The 18,596-nt window shown below is 47.0% G+C and overlaps 1 protein-coding gene across 3 annotated transcripts in view; it reads right to left on the bottom strand.

The window, feature by feature from the left end:
- Positions 1-885: 885 nt before the first annotated feature.
- Positions 886-18,596, bottom strand: part of PGAP6 (post-GPI attachment to proteins 6) — a 70,088-nt gene continuing 52,377 nt past the window's right edge. The window contains exons 9-13 of one of the 3 annotated variants that reach the window (XM_059716543.1): positions 17,020-17,156; positions 12,464-12,642; positions 10,911-11,057; positions 7,740-7,856; positions 886-6,870 (exon numbers count right to left, since the gene is read on the bottom strand). In XM_059716543.1, the coding sequence (XP_059572526.1) occupies positions 6,574-6,870; positions 7,740-7,856; positions 10,911-11,057; positions 12,464-12,642; positions 17,020-17,156 (877 nt within the window). In that variant the 3' untranslated portion in view covers positions 886-6,573. Of the gene's footprint in view, positions 6,871-7,739; positions 7,857-10,910; positions 11,058-12,463; positions 12,643-12,980; positions 16,942-17,019; positions 17,157-18,596 lie in introns of those variants that run through there. The other 2 variants (XM_059716544.1, XM_059716545.1) reach the window with 2 other exon arrangements.

The raw sequence follows: 18,596 nt of genomic DNA, 5'->3' as shown, positions 1-18,596 counted from the left end.
CATCCCTTGGGGCGCTCTGGTGACCAAACATTCCCCCAGATACTGATGGTCACCCTGATAAACTTGTAGGTGGCCATCAGATCACCCCTGAGCCTGTGTTTTTCCAGGTTAAAGAGCCTCATAGATCTCAGCCTGTCATCGTAAGGTCTGTTTTCCTGACCTCTGGTCATGCACGTGGCTCTCTTCTGCACCCTCCCAAGCTTCTCCACATCCTTTTTTGAATTGTGGAGCCCAAAACTGGACGCACTACTCCAGCTGCAGCCTCACCAAGGCCGAGTACAACGGGAGAACGACGTCCCGGGATTTGCTTGAGAAGCATCTATAGATGCAAGCCAGCATTTTGCTCGCTTTACTAGCTGCAGCATCGCGTTGCAGGCTTATGTTCATCTTGTGGTCAATTAATGACCCCCAAGCCTCCTTCTTCCGTAGTACTAGCCAGCGTAGCACTGCTGAGCCTATAAGGATGCTGCAGGTTTTTCCTCCCAAGGTGGAGAACCTTGCATTTTTCAGGGTTAAACACCATCAGGTTCTTGTCCGCGCATTTGCTGAGCCTGTCCAGGTCAGCCTGGATCGCCCTCCTGTCTTCAGGTGTGGATGCATCAAAACAGTTTTGAAACGAAACACCAGGTGAAATTTCACACAGCCCCACCATCTATATGTATTTGTCATATTAGAATGAAAATATCCATTTTTTTTCTTATTTAGAGGCTCCTCATATTGTGAGGCCCTAATCTGTATCTTAAATAGCTTAAGCCTAAATCTAGCACTAACTCGGATGGGATCATGTAGCACTCCAGTTGAGAACCACTATACTAGTGTGAAGGGGAAAATTTATATTGCAATTTTCTGTGCTGAGAAACATGGAAGATTGATAGACTGCAGAACTTCATTTTGCTTTTTATTCAATTTCCTGCCCTAACTTAGATATACAAAATTCAATGCCAAGAAAGTGCAATGCAGATCACACCCCTTCAAGTACAATTATATTTATTAAGTTATAAAACAATAAGCTTTAAAATTCACCGTATAAAATAAAAATTAAATCACAGAAATACAGCCAAAAAAACCCACTCTCCAAACATGCCTTAAAATACTAGCAATTTGCTTAAATTCTACTTGAGGTAATTGACAAAATATATTTTTTCCCACTAAAATTATTTAATCTTCTAATCGTAGTGTTGTTGATGAAGAATAAGACTAATAAAATCATAGAGATTTATCCCATCCCCTCTCAAAGCTCAATGTTTCACAGCATTTAAAACTATAAGAAAAAGGTATAAATTAGAGTATTATTGCTCCAACTAGTTAATGTGCAGCACTTAGCTCTACCTGCAGCACTGTGGGTGCATCTACATGAGTTGTTTATGGTGCAGTAAACTAATCAGCTGCAGTGACCATGTCTACACGAGATGCTGACTGCACAGTAGCTCATTACTGTACAGTAAAGTTGCATGGCACGAAGTGTGATGTGGTGCTACTGCATAGTAGTAATGAGCTACTGCATAGTAGCATCACTTAAAAGCTGTTCAGTGATGCTACTGAGCAGTAACTCCAGTTACTGCATAGTCATTTAGTACTTGTTTATATTAGTCATTACTGCACAGTCAGTGTCTCGTGTACATGTGACCAATAAGCACCTTGGCATCTACATGTGCACCCGTTAGGCTGGAGTAAACTAATTTACTCTGCAGCAGCGCATGTGTAGGGCTTGAGGGTACTTCAGTGCCGTGGCTGCCTGCTGGCTAGCCCTGTACTGAAGCACCCTTGTGCCACAGCCCGTCCTTCTGCAGCACACTAAGCTAGGAGGAACAGCCCTGGGGTCCCCCATCAGCTGGGGCTGCTCTGCTCTGGCTCAACATGCTGCAATCCCAGGCACATGTGCAGACATGCATCTGGCAGCAATAAGCTCCAGAGCTTACTGCTGAGCATTAATAAGAACAGGGTGCATCTACGTGTGTGTACAAAAGGGTTGCAAATACTCCATTACAGTCCCCCAAAGGCCAAGTGCTCAGTTTACAATTAACTTGTAAAAACTGAAGAGAGAGTGCTAAAAACTGGATTTTGAGAAATCTTGGAGTATGTGAAATTTTATGTAGAGAGGTACAAAATTATTAATGATGGCATTTCTACAGGAGCCTAACAGGACAATCACAGACAGCCCCAAGCCTATAGCAGCAAAACAGAAATACCAGTGGAAAATTAGCTAGATTTGGAACAGTATAAAAATCCTGTCTTCGTGTAGCCTGGAACTTAAGGTTACCACTTAGTGTTACCACTCAGCATTTTCTCTTGGATTCTCTGATTACTTGTAGCACTGAGGAAATAAAAGTGTTTTTCTATAGCCACCAACAGAAAACCATTTTTCCTACCACTTTTATGCAGGTACACTAAGTGTTACTCAATCCTCTGTATGTCCATTTGAAAAATATCTGTAGAAAAATATGGCAGCCAATGTGAAATACTCTGCTCTGGTTTTACTTCAGGGTTTGAAGAAAGATGGAGAATAACTCAGCTGAGCCAAACCCATGTCAGCACCCCTGCAGATCAGTTTGTGGAAACTCTGAATTACCTGAGAGCTGGATTATCTGCTAGAAGGCTAAAGCATTAAAGTATAAGTAGCTGGGCTGTTTTTCAGAAACAAAATAATCCTATTTCCTTTAAACCAGGGAATATGTCCTAAACATGTACTCTTTTTCCATCTCTCAAATGTGGTTTTTAAGCTGTGCAACTGAGAATTTTTATAGGATGCTTGATGCCTTAAACAGCAGTCAGATTCCCTATTGCATATATGTAAAATATAATATTATACCAGATATCTACAAGGAAAGAAACAACTACCTTTTCTGAAGGAAGAACAGCAAGTACGATACACTTAACTCAATAATGCCTCAACCAGGCTAGACATACAGATACTGGCTCCAATTCCTACAGCTCAAAAATATTCGCACAAATAGGTGCTGTTGCAACTTTGCTCTTGCAGTTGTGTTTGTGGCAGTCCTATGCTCAGCAGGCACAGAGACTTTCATATGAATGTGATCTCAGCTATACCTGCAAATAATTCAGCCTATATGAAGGGAGGCCTAGGTAAGACCAGGTAGAACAACTGGTTAACGATGTTCAGCAAGATACAGAGGGTCAGCATATGGAGCCTCCTCCTCAGAGACCCCCTCCATTCCCAAGCTACCCACACTCAACCATCCATGCAATCATGAAAGATCTCAGAGAAGCCAGTGGCTTCTAATCTATTTCTAGTAACTGCTGACTTGACACTTGGGAAATGAAAATGAAAAAATTAGCCTGGTCTGTGCTTTGTTTTGGTTTTAGGGGCTTAATTTTCCTCTGTGAAATGTACTAGAGCTTAGCAGTAAAAGCAGGGAATAATGGATTCAGACCCTTCACTGTATAACAGAGATGGACAGAGGGAGCAGCCAATAGCTTCTCATGTCCACACACCCACCCGTAAAGTCAATGTGAACCAAGCATGTCCTACCATGGAGGCAAAGCACAGCTGCCTGAAAGTGCTCATTTTCTGGCTGAGTCCAAGAAACACCTGCAATTCTGCTGTCCATACCCTACAGGTCAGCTATGCTCTGGAGCATGGGTGCAAGGTACTAGCACTAGGCTTTACGCTTCAGTTCCACTCTGCCAGAAGAGCTACCTCTTCCCTTCCCCAAAACAAGTTCTGACCCTACTACTTAAAGGGAGTTGCTGCTCTGTATTTAATTTCTCAGTGGGTGCATCTGCATGAGATGCTTTACTACACAGCAGACTAATATGCTGCACAGTAAAGCCTCACCATCTCCATATGCATGACAATTAGGGTGCAGTAGACTAATTTACTGTACTGCTAGATAATCCCGCCAGATACATGTGGTATCCAGCAGTGCAATATATTACTGCTCTTAAACACACAAGTAGGAACAGGGGTTTCAATCTGCATCTCCTACATCTCAACAATTTGCAGTCTGCTCTACTGGTTTTCCTCTCACGTATCTTTTTGCTGTATTGCAGTTCTTTCTTTAGAATGATGTCTGCTTTTCTTGCCAGAAATCAGATGGAAGATGACTCTTTCATCCTGAGGCAGACAAGATTCTTTGGGTAGTGTCTGGCTATCACCTTAGACCAACCCGGCTACAACCACCAACACCTCTTTTACCCTGATGCATTAGTTTCTAGGACAGTTGCCCAGGAAATAGGAGATCCAGCTTCTAGGCTTCCCTCACCCAGAGAGGTCTGAATCTATGCTGTCTGCTTCCCAGCAAAGCGCTAGAACTACCATGCCACAGCCCAGGCACTAGCTGGAGTACTCTCCAGTCCTCCTCCTGATGCTGACCCATGGTACCCTGCCTTTAAAATTGATTCTATAAACAGCACTGGTATAGTTTCTGCCCTAGTTGGGAGCAGAGACCAAGATCAGAGCCCAAGAGCCTCACTTTCCAAAGGAGAATTCATCTCACAGAGCCATCTCTCATCTGCCTTGTTCTTATTTTGACCCCATGTAGCTTCTCCCTTGTCTGCCCAGTGGGCTAGCTTCAGTAAGAGAGGTTTGAAGTGCTCTAGTCAATGCCTAGCCTTTGGCTTTCTGGTTAGAGCAAGTTGTTAAGATATAGGAGTTTCAGGTTGAAATTTCATCTACAGCAACTCGCACCATCTGTTTAAACACATGTGTAAATGACATCAGGAACAGTTTACTCCAGCTCAGATTGAACCAGAGAATATTCAGTTGCATTAATTGCATTTGTAGACATGCCCAGTATAATGCATGAGGGAGCCACAGACATGGAATACTTGATAAAAGGGCCTAAAGTCACTTGTTCCCAAATTTCTTGGGGCAGCTGCATCCATGAGACTAAGATGCTAGCTGTACACACACATGCCCAGAGTAGGCAATCAGCTAGGCTCACAGATACAGCTGAAAGACTGGACAGCCAATGATTGGTACTCATGATAGAGCTGAGCAGTGTGTATGTACATAGATAAATATGCATACAAAGGTTGATTTAATCATGCTGTGTATGAGAAACAGGGCTCATATTAGAGAGTACCTACCTACAGTCTAGAAGCACTGTGTGATAGTTTCAAACCTGAAAACAACCAGGCTACCTGAGTATTCCATAGTATTTGGTGCTAGCTCTAAACCTTGGGATGCCCAGGCCCTGTGAGCCTTGCACAATCACAAGACTGCATGTCTAACACCAGCACTGAAGCCAAAATGCAGTAGCTGGACTTACAATAGCACCCAACAGTTTCTGTTCCTGATACTGCAAGAGGTGTATGTATAGAGCCATGCTCAATGAGGGGCAGCCTAACTCATTTGTCATCCCAAAACTACCATTATGCTTCTTCACAGGAGTCCTGACCATTTTTCTCTTCTGTGCTGTCAACCAAGACCTAGGAAGCTAGGGACAAGGAAAAAAATGTCTAACATGGTCACCCAGAAAGAACGGGTATGATGGCAGATGCCAGGCTCCCCCAGAGTTCACGGAGAAGGAACAAATAGAAGCTCAGTTAAAAACCCTTCTAGCATCAAACCTGGCACCTGAACCCCTCCCCACTTTGAGATCTGAGTCAATCTTATTTCCCAGCTCTGCTCTAAATGTCATTCTCAACGGCCATGTCCACACAAGATGCTGACTGTGCAGTCATCTACTGCTGACTGTGCAGTCATCTACTTGTATAAACAAGTACTGAATGACTGCAGTAACTTGAGTTACTGCACAGTCGCACCAATGGCTGGCTTTTTTGTAAAGCTGGCTGTGCAGTAGTCTAAGACTACTGCGCAGTAGTGTCGTGTCACTTTCCACCATGTGATACTACAGCACAGCAGTCACAGGCTACTGTGCAGTCAGTGTCTTGTGTAGACATGGCCAAGGATTCTGCTGTATGTTGGCACTGCCCTATGTGGTATGGTGTCATCACTGGACTTTACCCCCTATCTGCAATGAACCCCAATGTATTTGGGCCTAGCCTGAGTCATCCGCTCCTTGGTACCCTCAGCATCAGCACTACTCACACAAGAGGAACATTTTACCTTTCACCCACATGGTCTAGGTGATGGAGCAGGCTAACAGCTGAAACAGGACCAAGGGTCTAGGGCAAACCCTTTGAGGATGTTTCCCCTTCCTCAAAAGAACACAGTACCATGACACCCTGCTGGCCTCAGCTTGGGTACTTGTCATTCTCATGGTAAATCATGGTGTAATCACAGACTCTAGGAAGAATGACCAGACATTGTGCTGGAGACTATACTAGGAGTGGCAGGAGCGCTGTGCCAAAGCACTTGCTGTGGCATGCACCACAAACTGGCATGGCAGGAGAGGAATGGATCTTCGGTATTTTTGAAGATGTGCAAAAGAAGGCTGTTCCTTTCTTTATAATGATTAGAAGCCACCATTTTGGCAGGGGGGGACTCCAGTTCATGCTCTTGCCTCAAAGACAGAGGCCAGCTTCTGCCACTGTGTTGCCCTTGCTAACAAATGAGCACATTAGCAGAGCTGTAAGCATGCCTTGTGGGTAGGTTTGCTTATCAAGCAAACTCTTCAACCCACTGGCCTGGTGCCCTTCATGCCTGACTCAGGTCACTGTGTACAGCTCCTCACGGTCATTCTGGCAGATCTGGTAGCGGCAGATGAGCTTCTGTGACCAGGCCCAGGGCTTCTTGTGTTTGTCTTGTGGTGGGAGCAGGAATGCCACACTACTGGCCACCAGGATATGCCAGAGGCTGTGTGTGTAGTAGTAGTTGTCAGTAGTTTCCATAAATGCATATATTGAGAGGGCTACAAGAGCCAAAGTCATCCCTGGAAAGAGGTAGAAAACCCAGCGCTTCCATGAGGAAGGGTAACAGTGCTGTCGCTTCATACTGTAGTAAACCTGAAGGCACAAAAACAGAGAAGGGTTAGCAAAGCTTGAGACAGTCGAGAGAAGAGCCACCTGCATGATCAGAGACTTGCAAGCCAAGCCATATGAGGAAAGGCTGGGGGAGATGAGCCTCTTTAGCCTAAGAAAGAGAGGCTGAGAGGGGACTTGGTAAAAGCTTATCGCTACATCAGGGGACTACATCAAGGGCTCGGCAAACAACTGTTCACCAGGGCACCCTTGGGGGAAACCAGGAGTAATCGTCACAAACTCCTGGAAGACGGCTTCAGGCTTAACACTAGGAAAAACTTCACAGTTAGGGTATCCAGACTGTGGAATAAACGTCCTCCAGAGATGGTGCAATCACCTACCCTGGAAATCTTCAAGAGGAGACTGGATGGTCACCTGACCCCAGTTGTCTTTCCTGCCTAGTGCAGGGGGGCTGGACCCGATGATCTTGCAAGGTCTCTTCCAGCCCCTTACAATCTATGAATCTATGAACAGACCCATACTCATCACTGAGCCCATAGAGACATAGCCTGCACAATTATGCTCTTAAAGCAGATCTAGGGGTGCCTGTAGATGTGCAGGGAGGCTGCTCTGATGTGCTGTAATCACAGCGCATCGATGTAGACTTGATTTATCAAGTCCGCTGCAGCGTGCTAATTAGTGCACCTCCAGCAGCCTCCATGTCTCATGTATCAGCATCCCTGCACTTTAAAATGGTGGTGGGGGTGCTTTAACTAAAGCTTGTTTGAGGAGCTTAAATTAAAGTGCCCCTGCCACCATTCTGAAGTGCAGGGATGCTGATATACGAGATGTGGCAGGTGCTTTAATCAGAGCGACTCTCAGAGTGGCTCTAATTACCCATGGTGGCCACTTACCCATGCTGCAATCATGACAACGAGGGCAAAGAGGCAGGGGCCCATCATGTTCCACACGCCTCTGCGGTCCAGTTGCAGGGACATGGCTATAAACAAGGTCCCCAGGACAAAGAGAATCTGGTCAAGATAAGACAACAATGCTAACATCAGGAAAGCACCTGCTAATATACCTTAGAGCACTGAATACTGCATTGTCATTCAAGCTTGTCAATCTCAGCATCATTATTTTCAAACACAACACTCTTGCTGAGAAGTTCTGGGAGACAGGGAGCCCTGGAACAGGATAGCCTAGTGCTGCATAAAAACAGACATTTTGGCCTGGGAAGGCAGAAGCTTCACATTCCAGATGCCTCCTTCTAACTATGTGACTCTGAAACAGTACATCTGAAACAGCTCCCAGACCAGGTTGACAAATGGAAGAATGGGAACATCAAAAGGCAAAACAGGCAGTGGTACTGGGTGCCTAGCCTGAGAAATTCAGATGGACCCATGCAGCAGGGTTCCACCATGCTTTGGCTCTCAAAGGCCAGGGCCACATTACAGAGTTGTGTTGGCACAGCTGTCAACTGGGGTGTGATGAGGGGCAATCCCTGATTCCTCTAAGACTGTGAGGGCAGTGTCAGCAGAAGCCCTGTAGTTCAGACACAGTTATACTGGAATTATTGTATATTTTCCTGGAGAGCTAATTATTAAATCCTGGAATTGCTGCTAATGAGTGAGTGAGTACATACACGTACACATATACATACACCCCCCCACCCCCCCCAACTAATCCACTGAAACTTGCCAGTTCAGGTACAAGGGGGGGCATGACAGCAGTTTTCAAATACTTGAAGGGCTGCCATAAAGAAGAGGGAAAGCGCCTTTTCTTTCTTGCTCAGGGAGGACCCAGACCAATGGCTTGAAGTTGCAGCAAATTTAGTTTAGAGTGGATATCTGAAAACACTTCTTCACTGTTAGAATGAGGCAGTGGTATAGGCTGCCTAGGGAAGTTGTGGACTCTCGATCACTGGAAGTGTTCAAGAAGCTACTGGTCAGCAATGATCTAGGTGTAGCTATGCTTATGTTCTACTATGGGTATTTCCCATACTTCTGGGCTTTACTGGTTGCCCCTGCACCTCCCTTTCTGTTAGTGTGTCAGGGTATTTTTAAGCCTCCATCAGAGGTACTGGCTGTTGACTAAAGCCAAGACTGGGGACTTTGACTGGGGTGTACCAATGTTCCTCCTTGAACCAACCCGGAGGTACCTGGATAGAGGGTCATGACTCTCCATTCAGGGTCAGACCGATCAGCATGTTTAGGGTCAGGAAGGAATTTTACCTTAATGTCAGACTGGTATGGACTGTGGGGGGGGTTTGCTTTTTTCTGTAGCAGGGGACATGGCCCGCTAGTAGGAATCTCTTGAGTGTATATTGACAACATTTCATAGAAGCAAGATGTTGGTTATCATGATTCCCCTGCATTACCTGTGGCAGCTCAGTGTGTTAGGTTTGTGTTGTGTCAGGGCTGATGGTGGTCTTTTGTAGAGTTTAGATTATGGATCGTCTAGGACGGTTTGGATAGGGAAGATCCTGCCTCAGGCAGGGGGTTGAATTAGATGACCTCTGGAGGTCCTTTCCAGCCCCACTTGTCTATGATTCTATGATAAGTGCTGGGTGCAGTATAACTGGGGCAACACCGAGCTCATTATAAAACTTGTTTTCCCTTGCTTCAGTGACTGCTGTGTAAATACACTCTACTGGGTGTTGATCTGCTTTATACATTTCTAAGGAGTTGTTAAGTTTGAAGACTCCAACCACCCCTGAGCAGAGACCTGTGCAGGAAGGATCCTGTTTTCCATCACAGCTCTGCTAGGGCAACAGTGACAAGGCCCTCATGGGCCAAACTCAGTCTGAGGACAGGGAACCATAACTAGGACAAAGCAGCAACTATTCTTCTTTAGCCCAGAAGCACATTCTGCTTGCTGACATCCCAAAAAGGTGGGAGCTATGGCACTGTGACAGAAGATAGAAGGCCAGCCCCTTGAGCAGGTCTATGTTGGGAACTTTACATTGCCTTGACAGACATGAAGCCCAGTACCAGAACCATCAGTTCTGAATATTTATAACTGGTAAACCCCAAGATCCTCTAACATCAATGCATGTCAAAGAGAACAGAGGAGAAATTAGCAGGGTATGGAGCTTGTGATGCCAAGAGACTTTGGCCTTCAGTAAGTCATTGCTGCTAAGATATCCAAGGACCTGAGTCAAAGCTCATAAATTTCATGGACTATGTGACTTTGGATTAGGTCCCAGATACAGTGACACACCTGCTGAACTATACTATTTAGGACCCATCAATTAAAGAAATTGAAATCTCTCAGCTTCTCTAGAAATGCAAATACAAAACAGCTAACCCCCAACAGCAGAGGGTGGCAACCTATGGCCCATGTGCCGGATCTGGCCTGCATGGAGATTGGATCCAGCCCATGTTTTACTAATGGCATGCCAGTCCCTGGCTGCTGCCCTGCTATAGGGTTTTTTCCATGTTCAGCGCTTTACTAATGTAAGGCCAATCACCTGCTGCCACCCAGCCATCCCTGCTCTGTGTGGAGGGCCGCTCTCTTAGACCCCCACTGTCACTTCTGCTTACTATCGCAGCCGAATTGGCTGCTCCAAATTGTCACTCACCACACTTCGGTGGCATATTTTTTGGCAGAGGCTGCAGTAGGCAGATGAAGGGCATGGGGGAAGCACAGAGCAGGAATGGCTGGGACTGCAGCAGGGGAGTAGTTGCTTACAGTGGAAACTGGGTTGCAAACTGCGGCCTGAGAATGTTGCCAACTCCTGCCCTATAGTGATACAGCATGCATGCTGCATGGCCCAGTTCTCAGGAATGCCAGCATTAGGCAGCCTTAGTGCACTGATTGTATTAAGTGTTGTGCTGTTTAAAAAAAAATAAAAAAATCAGCCTGATGCATCTTTTCTATGAAGTTGGCCTTGGATAGACATGTAGGGAGAACAGAGGATGATGAGACTGAAGAATCCGTGATTCCAGGTTGTAGGAACCATATCCAAATGGCCACTGCAGTATGGAAGTAATAACACAAGGTAGAACCATGTTACTTCTGGGATTTCCTAACTACCTTTGCAGTGTGGAGGTATTTTAGTGCACTAAATACAAGCTACTTACATATTTAAAGATCTTTTTCATTCGGGACATACACAGGATTGTCACCCAAACAGAAACCACGGAGCCCAGGAAATCACAGTACTGCAATGTGTCGTAATCCATGATACACATCACAGCAACTCCTGGTTGATCACACGCATGGTAGAACTAGAGCCAGGAGATAAGAGAAGAACACAGTAAAGACCAGCCTGCCTTAACCAGACTCCTTGGAAAGGGTGCTTGGGGAAAGAAATAGGAAAAGCTTGAAATGTGGAACTACAGCTCTACAGAGGAAGCATCTCAAGGAGATACACTGTTCAGTCCTTAGCCATATAAAGCCTCTGTCCTGGACTCATGTTTGTGGTTGAAAAGCATGTTAAATGAAGAGGGGAGGAAATGTTTGTTTTTATGCATGCTCAGCAGTCCACCCCAAAGCAGATCACTGTTCAGGTCCCCACAAAAGCTTGCTAAAATTCTTCATCTGAAAGAAGACAAGGGCAACTGTGGAATCTTTTGAGTGAAAAAACAGGGGGAAAAAAAATCAAGCCACAAAAGAAACCACACAATAAACAGCCTTTGATTCAGTCCTGGGATTATTCTGCAGTTCACTGGTAGGACCAAAGTGTGAAAGGATGGGAGTGATTATGGGCAGCCTCTTACCCTTTGGAAACTGCATTGGGTCATGATATAACAGGAACATCCATTAGCATTCCTCCCCAAACTATTTCCATGGAATTAGTTTGCTGCATCAGCTAGTCTGGTTTAGTGTCTCCGCCACAAAAGGCCAGTTGTCCCACTGTGTGTTGGGTTTACTGTACTCAGCATGATAAAAATTAATAACAACACTTGCGACCAAACCCCAGATTTGTCTGATGATGTCTCTGCTGTGCTAGAGTGGAGGGGCCATCCCAGTACTGGAAGTGTCATACTTTGGATATGCTAAGAGGAAGGCAACACCCTCAACAGCACGTAGTTCCACTATCACAGCCATTACCCCTTCCACTGGAATACAGGCTCATATAGCCAAGACAGAGTGTAAGCTATTGATGAATGCAACACATCTCTCACATAGAAGCATAACTGGTTTGCATCCGGCTAGTGTCCTAGTGAAAGAGCAGCACATCTTGATCTTGCCAAGAAAGAGAATAATTATACCCTGCATAAATGACCCTAAGCTCTGGAGTGGCTCTGCTCTGGTTCGCACTGGCCAGTGTCAAGCTGTGTTGCATATATGACTCGGGCATGGCCAGGCTGACAAAGATATTGCCTATACTGTGTTTTGGGTTGAGTTGCATCCATGCTGGCACAGGGATGCATAGGACTATTTTAAAGGCTTGCTCTTCACTAGAGGATCCTGCCCATAGCCAGCAAGTGTTCAGCAAGTGTTCTTGGAAGCCCTGTGAGGTGATGGGAAGCAAACACTCTCCCACTGAACTTTTTCAGTGAGGTACAGAGCTGCAGCCCTCAGGATTCTGGTACTTCAAAGAGGGGAGTGGAGTAGCCATGTACTTTTCCCCAGGGCCAAGGCTTCACACCCCTACTGATAGGTAATATAATGATCTGACAAAGCCTACCGTGGAGAAGAACATGGTGTAGATGTAGATGGAGGCCTCCACCAAGTAGTAGCGATAAACAGCCACAACAATAGCTGGCAGGAACATGAGGTTACTGAGTGTAAGCAGGAGGGTGGCCAGATTCTGTGCGCCCTCAGACTGGGCCTTAGTGTCATCTGTGCAACTCCATCCGCTCCAACCTGGCATACGACAGAGAGGTTGAATGCTGCATCTGAAACTGCTGCCACATCTCTCTGGCTTACTGTAACACTGAGAGCTGCTTTGAGGACTACCTAGCAAAGCAAACTCAACCAAGGTGAAACTAGTTCCATACCTTCCCTTAGGTCTCCTCTTCCCTGCAGTACCTCTCAGCCTATTCCTCAACTCTTGAAGCCCCAAGCTCTGCAGCAGCAGCTCCCTTTGGCAGAGGATGGGAGGACTACTGCTGTGAGGAAAGACTCCCTCTGCTGCAGCCTTAAAGTTTCCAACAGACATTAGCCAATTAAGTATGCCCCAACATGAGACTGCGCACAAAACCTTCTGTGCTCCAAGGGCTATTAATTTGCTTTAAGGAACAAGTCTACAGCATAAGCATTTCCTAAGGAGCAGAAATTTTACAGTCAGTACACTGTAGCCATTAACTACTGAGTCCCAGTTTACATGGTTATACCTGTGATATGAAACCTTCATCCAGCCATATTTGTGTTCTCAGAATACACAGCAAATGTGACATGCCTCAGAAAGGATGGTGTCCACAATTTATCCCACACTGGCCCATGTAACAGGGGGCCTGCTCGAGGCCGATCTAACCGTGGCCCGCCCACCTGTTCCTGGGCCAACCACCCGTGTTCTTGCCCACCACACCTTGCTGTTAATAATTAATTAATTTATGTTAATTAGCAGGAGGCTGCCCATTTACTGCCCCAATGCCAGGGTGCTATATGCGGCTCCATTCCTCCCCTACACCACAGCCCAAGCCTCGCAGATGGCATCTAGGTGTTCTTGTTATCACCGGCCCCCACACTGGACCCCAGAATCCTCCTAACAGGACCCCCTCCACAATCCCTCCATTCAAGCAGCCTACCCCACCTTCACTCAGGCTACCTAGCTCCCTGAAGCTATTTTTCCCTCTCGGGTGTGGTCCCCCCAGGATCTCTGGCTACCAGGCCTGGCCCACCTCCAGGTCAGTCAGGCCCCCAGCTCTTAGGCATCCCTCACGGTGGGCCCCTGGCCCTTTGGACTGTCCTGGCCCCAGCATGGGCCAGTTGAGGGTACTCCCTCAATCAGGTTGAGTCTCTAACCCCTCACTCTCTCCAGGGGTCTGCCCTCTGGGCCCTTCACACAGACTGGGTTACCCACCTGGTGGTGGGGGCTAGGGGTTAAGGCACCCCAACCCACCTTTCACCGGGGTGGTAAGTGGCCTGGCATTTCCTGGAGGCTCCCACACCACTGAGAGTCCCAACAGGCTACCCACTCCCAGCAGGGTGCAGTTTTAGGTCATGCCCTGGACCAGGAGCCTCCTGACCATCCCCTACACCTCCTCCCTTACCTCTAAATGATCTCAACAACCCTCCAGCCAGGCAATGTTGTTACCTGCCTCCAGCAGCCAAACTGCCCCGTTTATATAGACAGCCCCCGATTCAAAATGGCTGCCCTCATCAGGCACCTGGTGGCCACCAGCTCCAGGCCCTTGAAGTGGCAGGCACACACAGTGCCCTGCCACAGCCCATTTTTCTAGAATTCAGGAATATCACAAGAGAACCTAACTCTCGTCCTAGACACATTTCCAGACCACAGGGCCATTAGGCATGGCTTTAAATGGGCTGCAATAGGTAGGTGGATGTTCACTTTGTATTTCTGATGATTTACAATGTGCATTCCCAATTCATTAGGCAATATTTCCAATACATAGCGATCAGCTGATTGGGGCATGCTGTTCTTAACTGGGGGAAAGGTGCAAAGGAGGAGGACTTCTACACAGTGAGGAAACCAGGATGAAAAACAATATGGTACAACTAAGATGTGGCTGACTGGAATTTGGGCCCAGCCACTACTTTTTGTTTTTTGTCCATGTTAGTTCCTACTTGAAATGATTCACTGAGTATTTCTTGGAACCCCCCTACCCCTCCTACTCCATCTCAGACTGCAGCATCTTTTCCAGAATTTTGCTTTGAGCATTTGAAGACTGAAATTCACAATGCTGGGTAGTTCTGACTGCATGCAGATCTCATGGTGTGGATGGCTACCCCTCTACAGAACAGCTTCTGCAGGGAAATACTCATGGATAGATCAAGAGTAAACACACTCCAGGTTTCCTAGTTCTACCATGAATTCACCAGAGGACAGTCCTGGAAAGTAAAGAGGGGTCCTGTAAATTCTGATCCACTCAAATGTTTATAGAAGATATTTGGAAAGCCTTATCTTGATCTGAGAGAAAAGACAAAAGCCCACCTGTGTAATATCCCAGCCTGGAGACCTTGGAGGGAAATAAAATAACACAGGTGGTAGCCTGAGAGCGAAGGCTACAGGGACATGTTTTTGTCTTACTGGTTCTGTAAAATTGTTGGAACAATGGCAGGGACTAGTCACCACTCAACTCTGTTGCAGCTGTTCAGTATACAGGGCCCTCCTCACAAAAAAAATCACTCTGGATTTTCCGTGTGCTGTTTGTGACTCAACTCCTTGAAAGCAAGAAGGTGCAGACTCTAGCTTTGCCACCCTGCATGCCCTCAGATTAATTATTGCACTTCACTGTGCTAACTACCCCCTTTGTCTCCCAGGGAGTAATGCTGCAAAGTGCAGAGACAAAGGCAGAGACAGGGTTACTAAAGCAGACCAAACAATCAGGTCTTCCTTGTGGCTCTGTTATCTCAGCTTGGTGTTACTGCTCCCTGCTCCCCACATGCCAAGACTGGCTCTGCAGGCTGAAAGAACAAGGCTGCTGCACAGGGCAGGCAGCAGGTAAAATAAGTTGAGGTAAGATACCCAAATGCATGATGTTCCACTGTAAGTTGAACTTTGATATCTGGCTGTGCTTCAAACAAGGAGCCAGGATAGCCAAGACCTCAGTCTGTATTGGTAACTCAGCAGAAGCCTGTGTGTCAAGCTCAACATGATTCAGCATTTTTCCTAAACTATTTTATGTCTGCCTATGTCCTTAGACCAACATGGCTACAGCCTATACCCCTTTATGCTTCTCAGAAACTGATGCCTCCCTGGGGAAACAAAGAGTTTTGGGCATTTATACATGTGCTCAGGGGGTGGGGGGAAGAGGCACTTTAATTAGAGTGGTTCCAAAAGCCACTCTAATTAAAGCGCCTGCAGCATCTTGTGTATCAGTGTCCCTGCGCTGAAAAATGGTGGTGGGGGCACTTTAACTAAAGCTTGTTGAATGAGCTTTTGTTAAAGTGCCCCTGCCACCATTTTTCAGTGTGGGGATGGAGTAATTACCACGCTCCAGCAGACTCAATTAATCAAGTCTGCTCTGATGTGCTGTAATAACAGTACATCAGAGCAGCCTCTCTGCTCATGTACAGGCGCCCATAGGTCTGTTCTCACTCACAGCAACATAAAGGCAGCTGATCTAGACCAAGGTAGCAGAGAAGTAGGTCCTGCTCTGTGCTGTCCATGGGGAGAGGAGGTGCCAGCATCTGTACAATGAAGTTCACGTTTTCCCCTGCTATTGATCTGAAACGACCCTCCAGAAGACATCAATCCTGGAGTAAGACGGTTCTGTCTCCATATAGCCACTTCTGAACAATTTGATTAGTTCACACACACCGATGATGTTCCAGCCCTGCAGGACATCACCTGAGTTTCCCCAACCAAGGAATGGCACACAGGCTGCCTCATGCTGAGAGCCCAAGAGACCATCCAGAAATTAAATTGCCCTTGATTACTGCAGCATGTTGGAGGGATTTGGGACTACCCCACAGGAGGGTGACCAGCTTGTCCTCTAGGTCACAGGTGGTGTCCTGTTAGCACCAGTGTCTATTTCAGAGCCCTTTGCTTGATGAGCAGGCAGTAGGAGCTGTCCTACCACCTCCAGTGCACCATTCACCCAGCATGATCATAAATTCAGCCCTATATAATAGTATGGGATACATGCTCAATAACAACTCCAGGAGCATATTGAGGGGGCTGCTGCACATCTCCAAGAAAGAACCCTGGCTTCCCTGACAGAATGGTTCCAAAGTGCTCCCAATACTGGTTCTTTAGTGCTGCTAAGGAAGATGGCTCTCCTTGTGCCACAGGATTTGCATGCTACTGAGGGGAAGAAAAGCTGGTCCAGAGCAGCAAGTGCTGCAGCCACAGGCCCGTTTCTAATTGTTTCAAGCTACAGGTAGCTGTTCCTGCTGCTGCTGGGATGTTCCAGTGCTTCTCACTAGCATGGAATTTCGGGTCTCTGCACACTGCCATTTCAGAAGGCTGCTGCCATTTTATCCTCCACTTTTTTAATACAGAAGTTCCAGGACTCATCTGTGTTCTTGTCAGAGACCCTACAAATGGAAGGATGGATTCTGCATCACTGGAGGCAGGCCAGGCCTTCCACTAAGCAGGCCCCCAAAGACACTCACCAGCTTTACAGCTGCAGCCAGCATAGAGGTAGCCATGCCTTCTCAGAAGATTGCACTGTCCATACTCTCCACAGTCATTGAAGCAGGGAGTGAGGTACATGGAGACAGTCACTTTGGCTTTTGCTTCATTACATTGGCTACAATGAGAGAAGACCACAGTAATATTAGATTCCCTCTTACAACAGTGAGGAAGTAGACTAGACTGCCTACGGAAGTTGCTGAATCTCCTTGTTTGGAGGCTTTCAAGAAGAGGTTGGATAAGCACAAGTTAGAGTGATATAGGAGTATGCATGCTTGGACAGTAATGCAGGCTAGGGACAGAAGTTACACAAGTGCTCAGAAACTGGTTTAAACCTGTAAAAGAATAGAAGTTCAGTACACACAAACCAATTTCAAAATAACTGAAACTGGTTTAAGATAAACGTGATTGAATGTAGTATCAGACTTAACTGATTTGGGTCAAACCAGTTTATGAAACTTGTTCCCGACCCCTTCCTGGTTCAAGTTAAGTCACAGTCCCCCAGCATACTTTGCAGCCCTGGGCTAGACTATGCTGTCTGCTCCAGAGAGCAGGGCTGGCCCTGCCTCTCTGCTCCCTAGCTGGAGCAGTAAGGGCTGGCTCACTGCCTGGCTCATTCCCTCCTGCCCCACCCCCCCAGGCAAACCCTGGCTGGGTTCTGGGGCTAGGAAGGGGGTTTAAACTGCCCTACTGTCACAGAGCACTTAGGTGCCCTGCTCCTACAAAAGGAGAAAACTGCTAGGGGAAGAGTAATGAGCACATCTGCTGCTTGCCAGGGCAACCAGAGGAGGTCAGCTGACCAGAAGGGGCAGGGCCTAGCTTCCATATAAAGCCCAGGGGCTGAAGCCAGGCTGGCAGTTCCCTGCCAGCAGCCAGGGGGGAAGGAGCTCTCTCAGAAAAGAAAGGGGAAGCCTGACTGCAGGAGCAGCGTTTGACACTGCAGAGGGATGGAGTATTCCCCTGTAGGCTTGTATGATGTTTTAGCCAGGCGGCTTTAATTTATGTTACAGCCCAGGGGCTTGTGTTTTGTTGCTGTTTAAATACCGGTGGTTTGGGTGAGGCTATTAGGGGTTGGAAGAGGCCTCATAGGGGACCCACAGCAGCGTGGGGACCCCAGTGCCAGCGAGGGCGCAGCATTTGGGGTGCACTGACCCCAGCCCCAGGAGAGGGGGGCAGCACGTTGAGAAGCCCCAGGAGAGGGGGCAGAGCAAGACAGGGCCGAACAGGGCTCAGAGAGGAAAAGGGGGCCAGACTATAACAAGGCCCAGACTGAACACAGTCAATTCCATCGGCAAGGTGTGGGCTGTGGTGTAGGGGAGGAAATGGAGCTGCAGATAGCGCCCCCTGGCATTGGGGCAGTAAAAAGGGCAGCCTCCTGCTAATTAACATCAATTAAACAATTAACAGCAAGGCATGGCAGGCGAGAAAGCAGGCGGTTGCCCCAGGAACAGGTGTGCGAGCCACGTTTAGATCGGCCCAGAGCGGACACCTGTTACACCTACCCTGCTTGCTTACTGCTGTCTGTGACTGTAGACTACAAATCCCAGAGGCACCTGGA

The sequence above is a fragment of the Alligator mississippiensis genome, chromosome 13, assembly GCF_030867095.1.
Source record: "Alligator mississippiensis isolate rAllMis1 chromosome 13, rAllMis1, whole genome shotgun sequence".
NCBI lineage: Eukaryota > Metazoa > Chordata > Crocodylia > Alligatoridae > Alligator > Alligator mississippiensis.
This window is presented reverse-complemented; position numbering and strand designations above follow the sequence as displayed.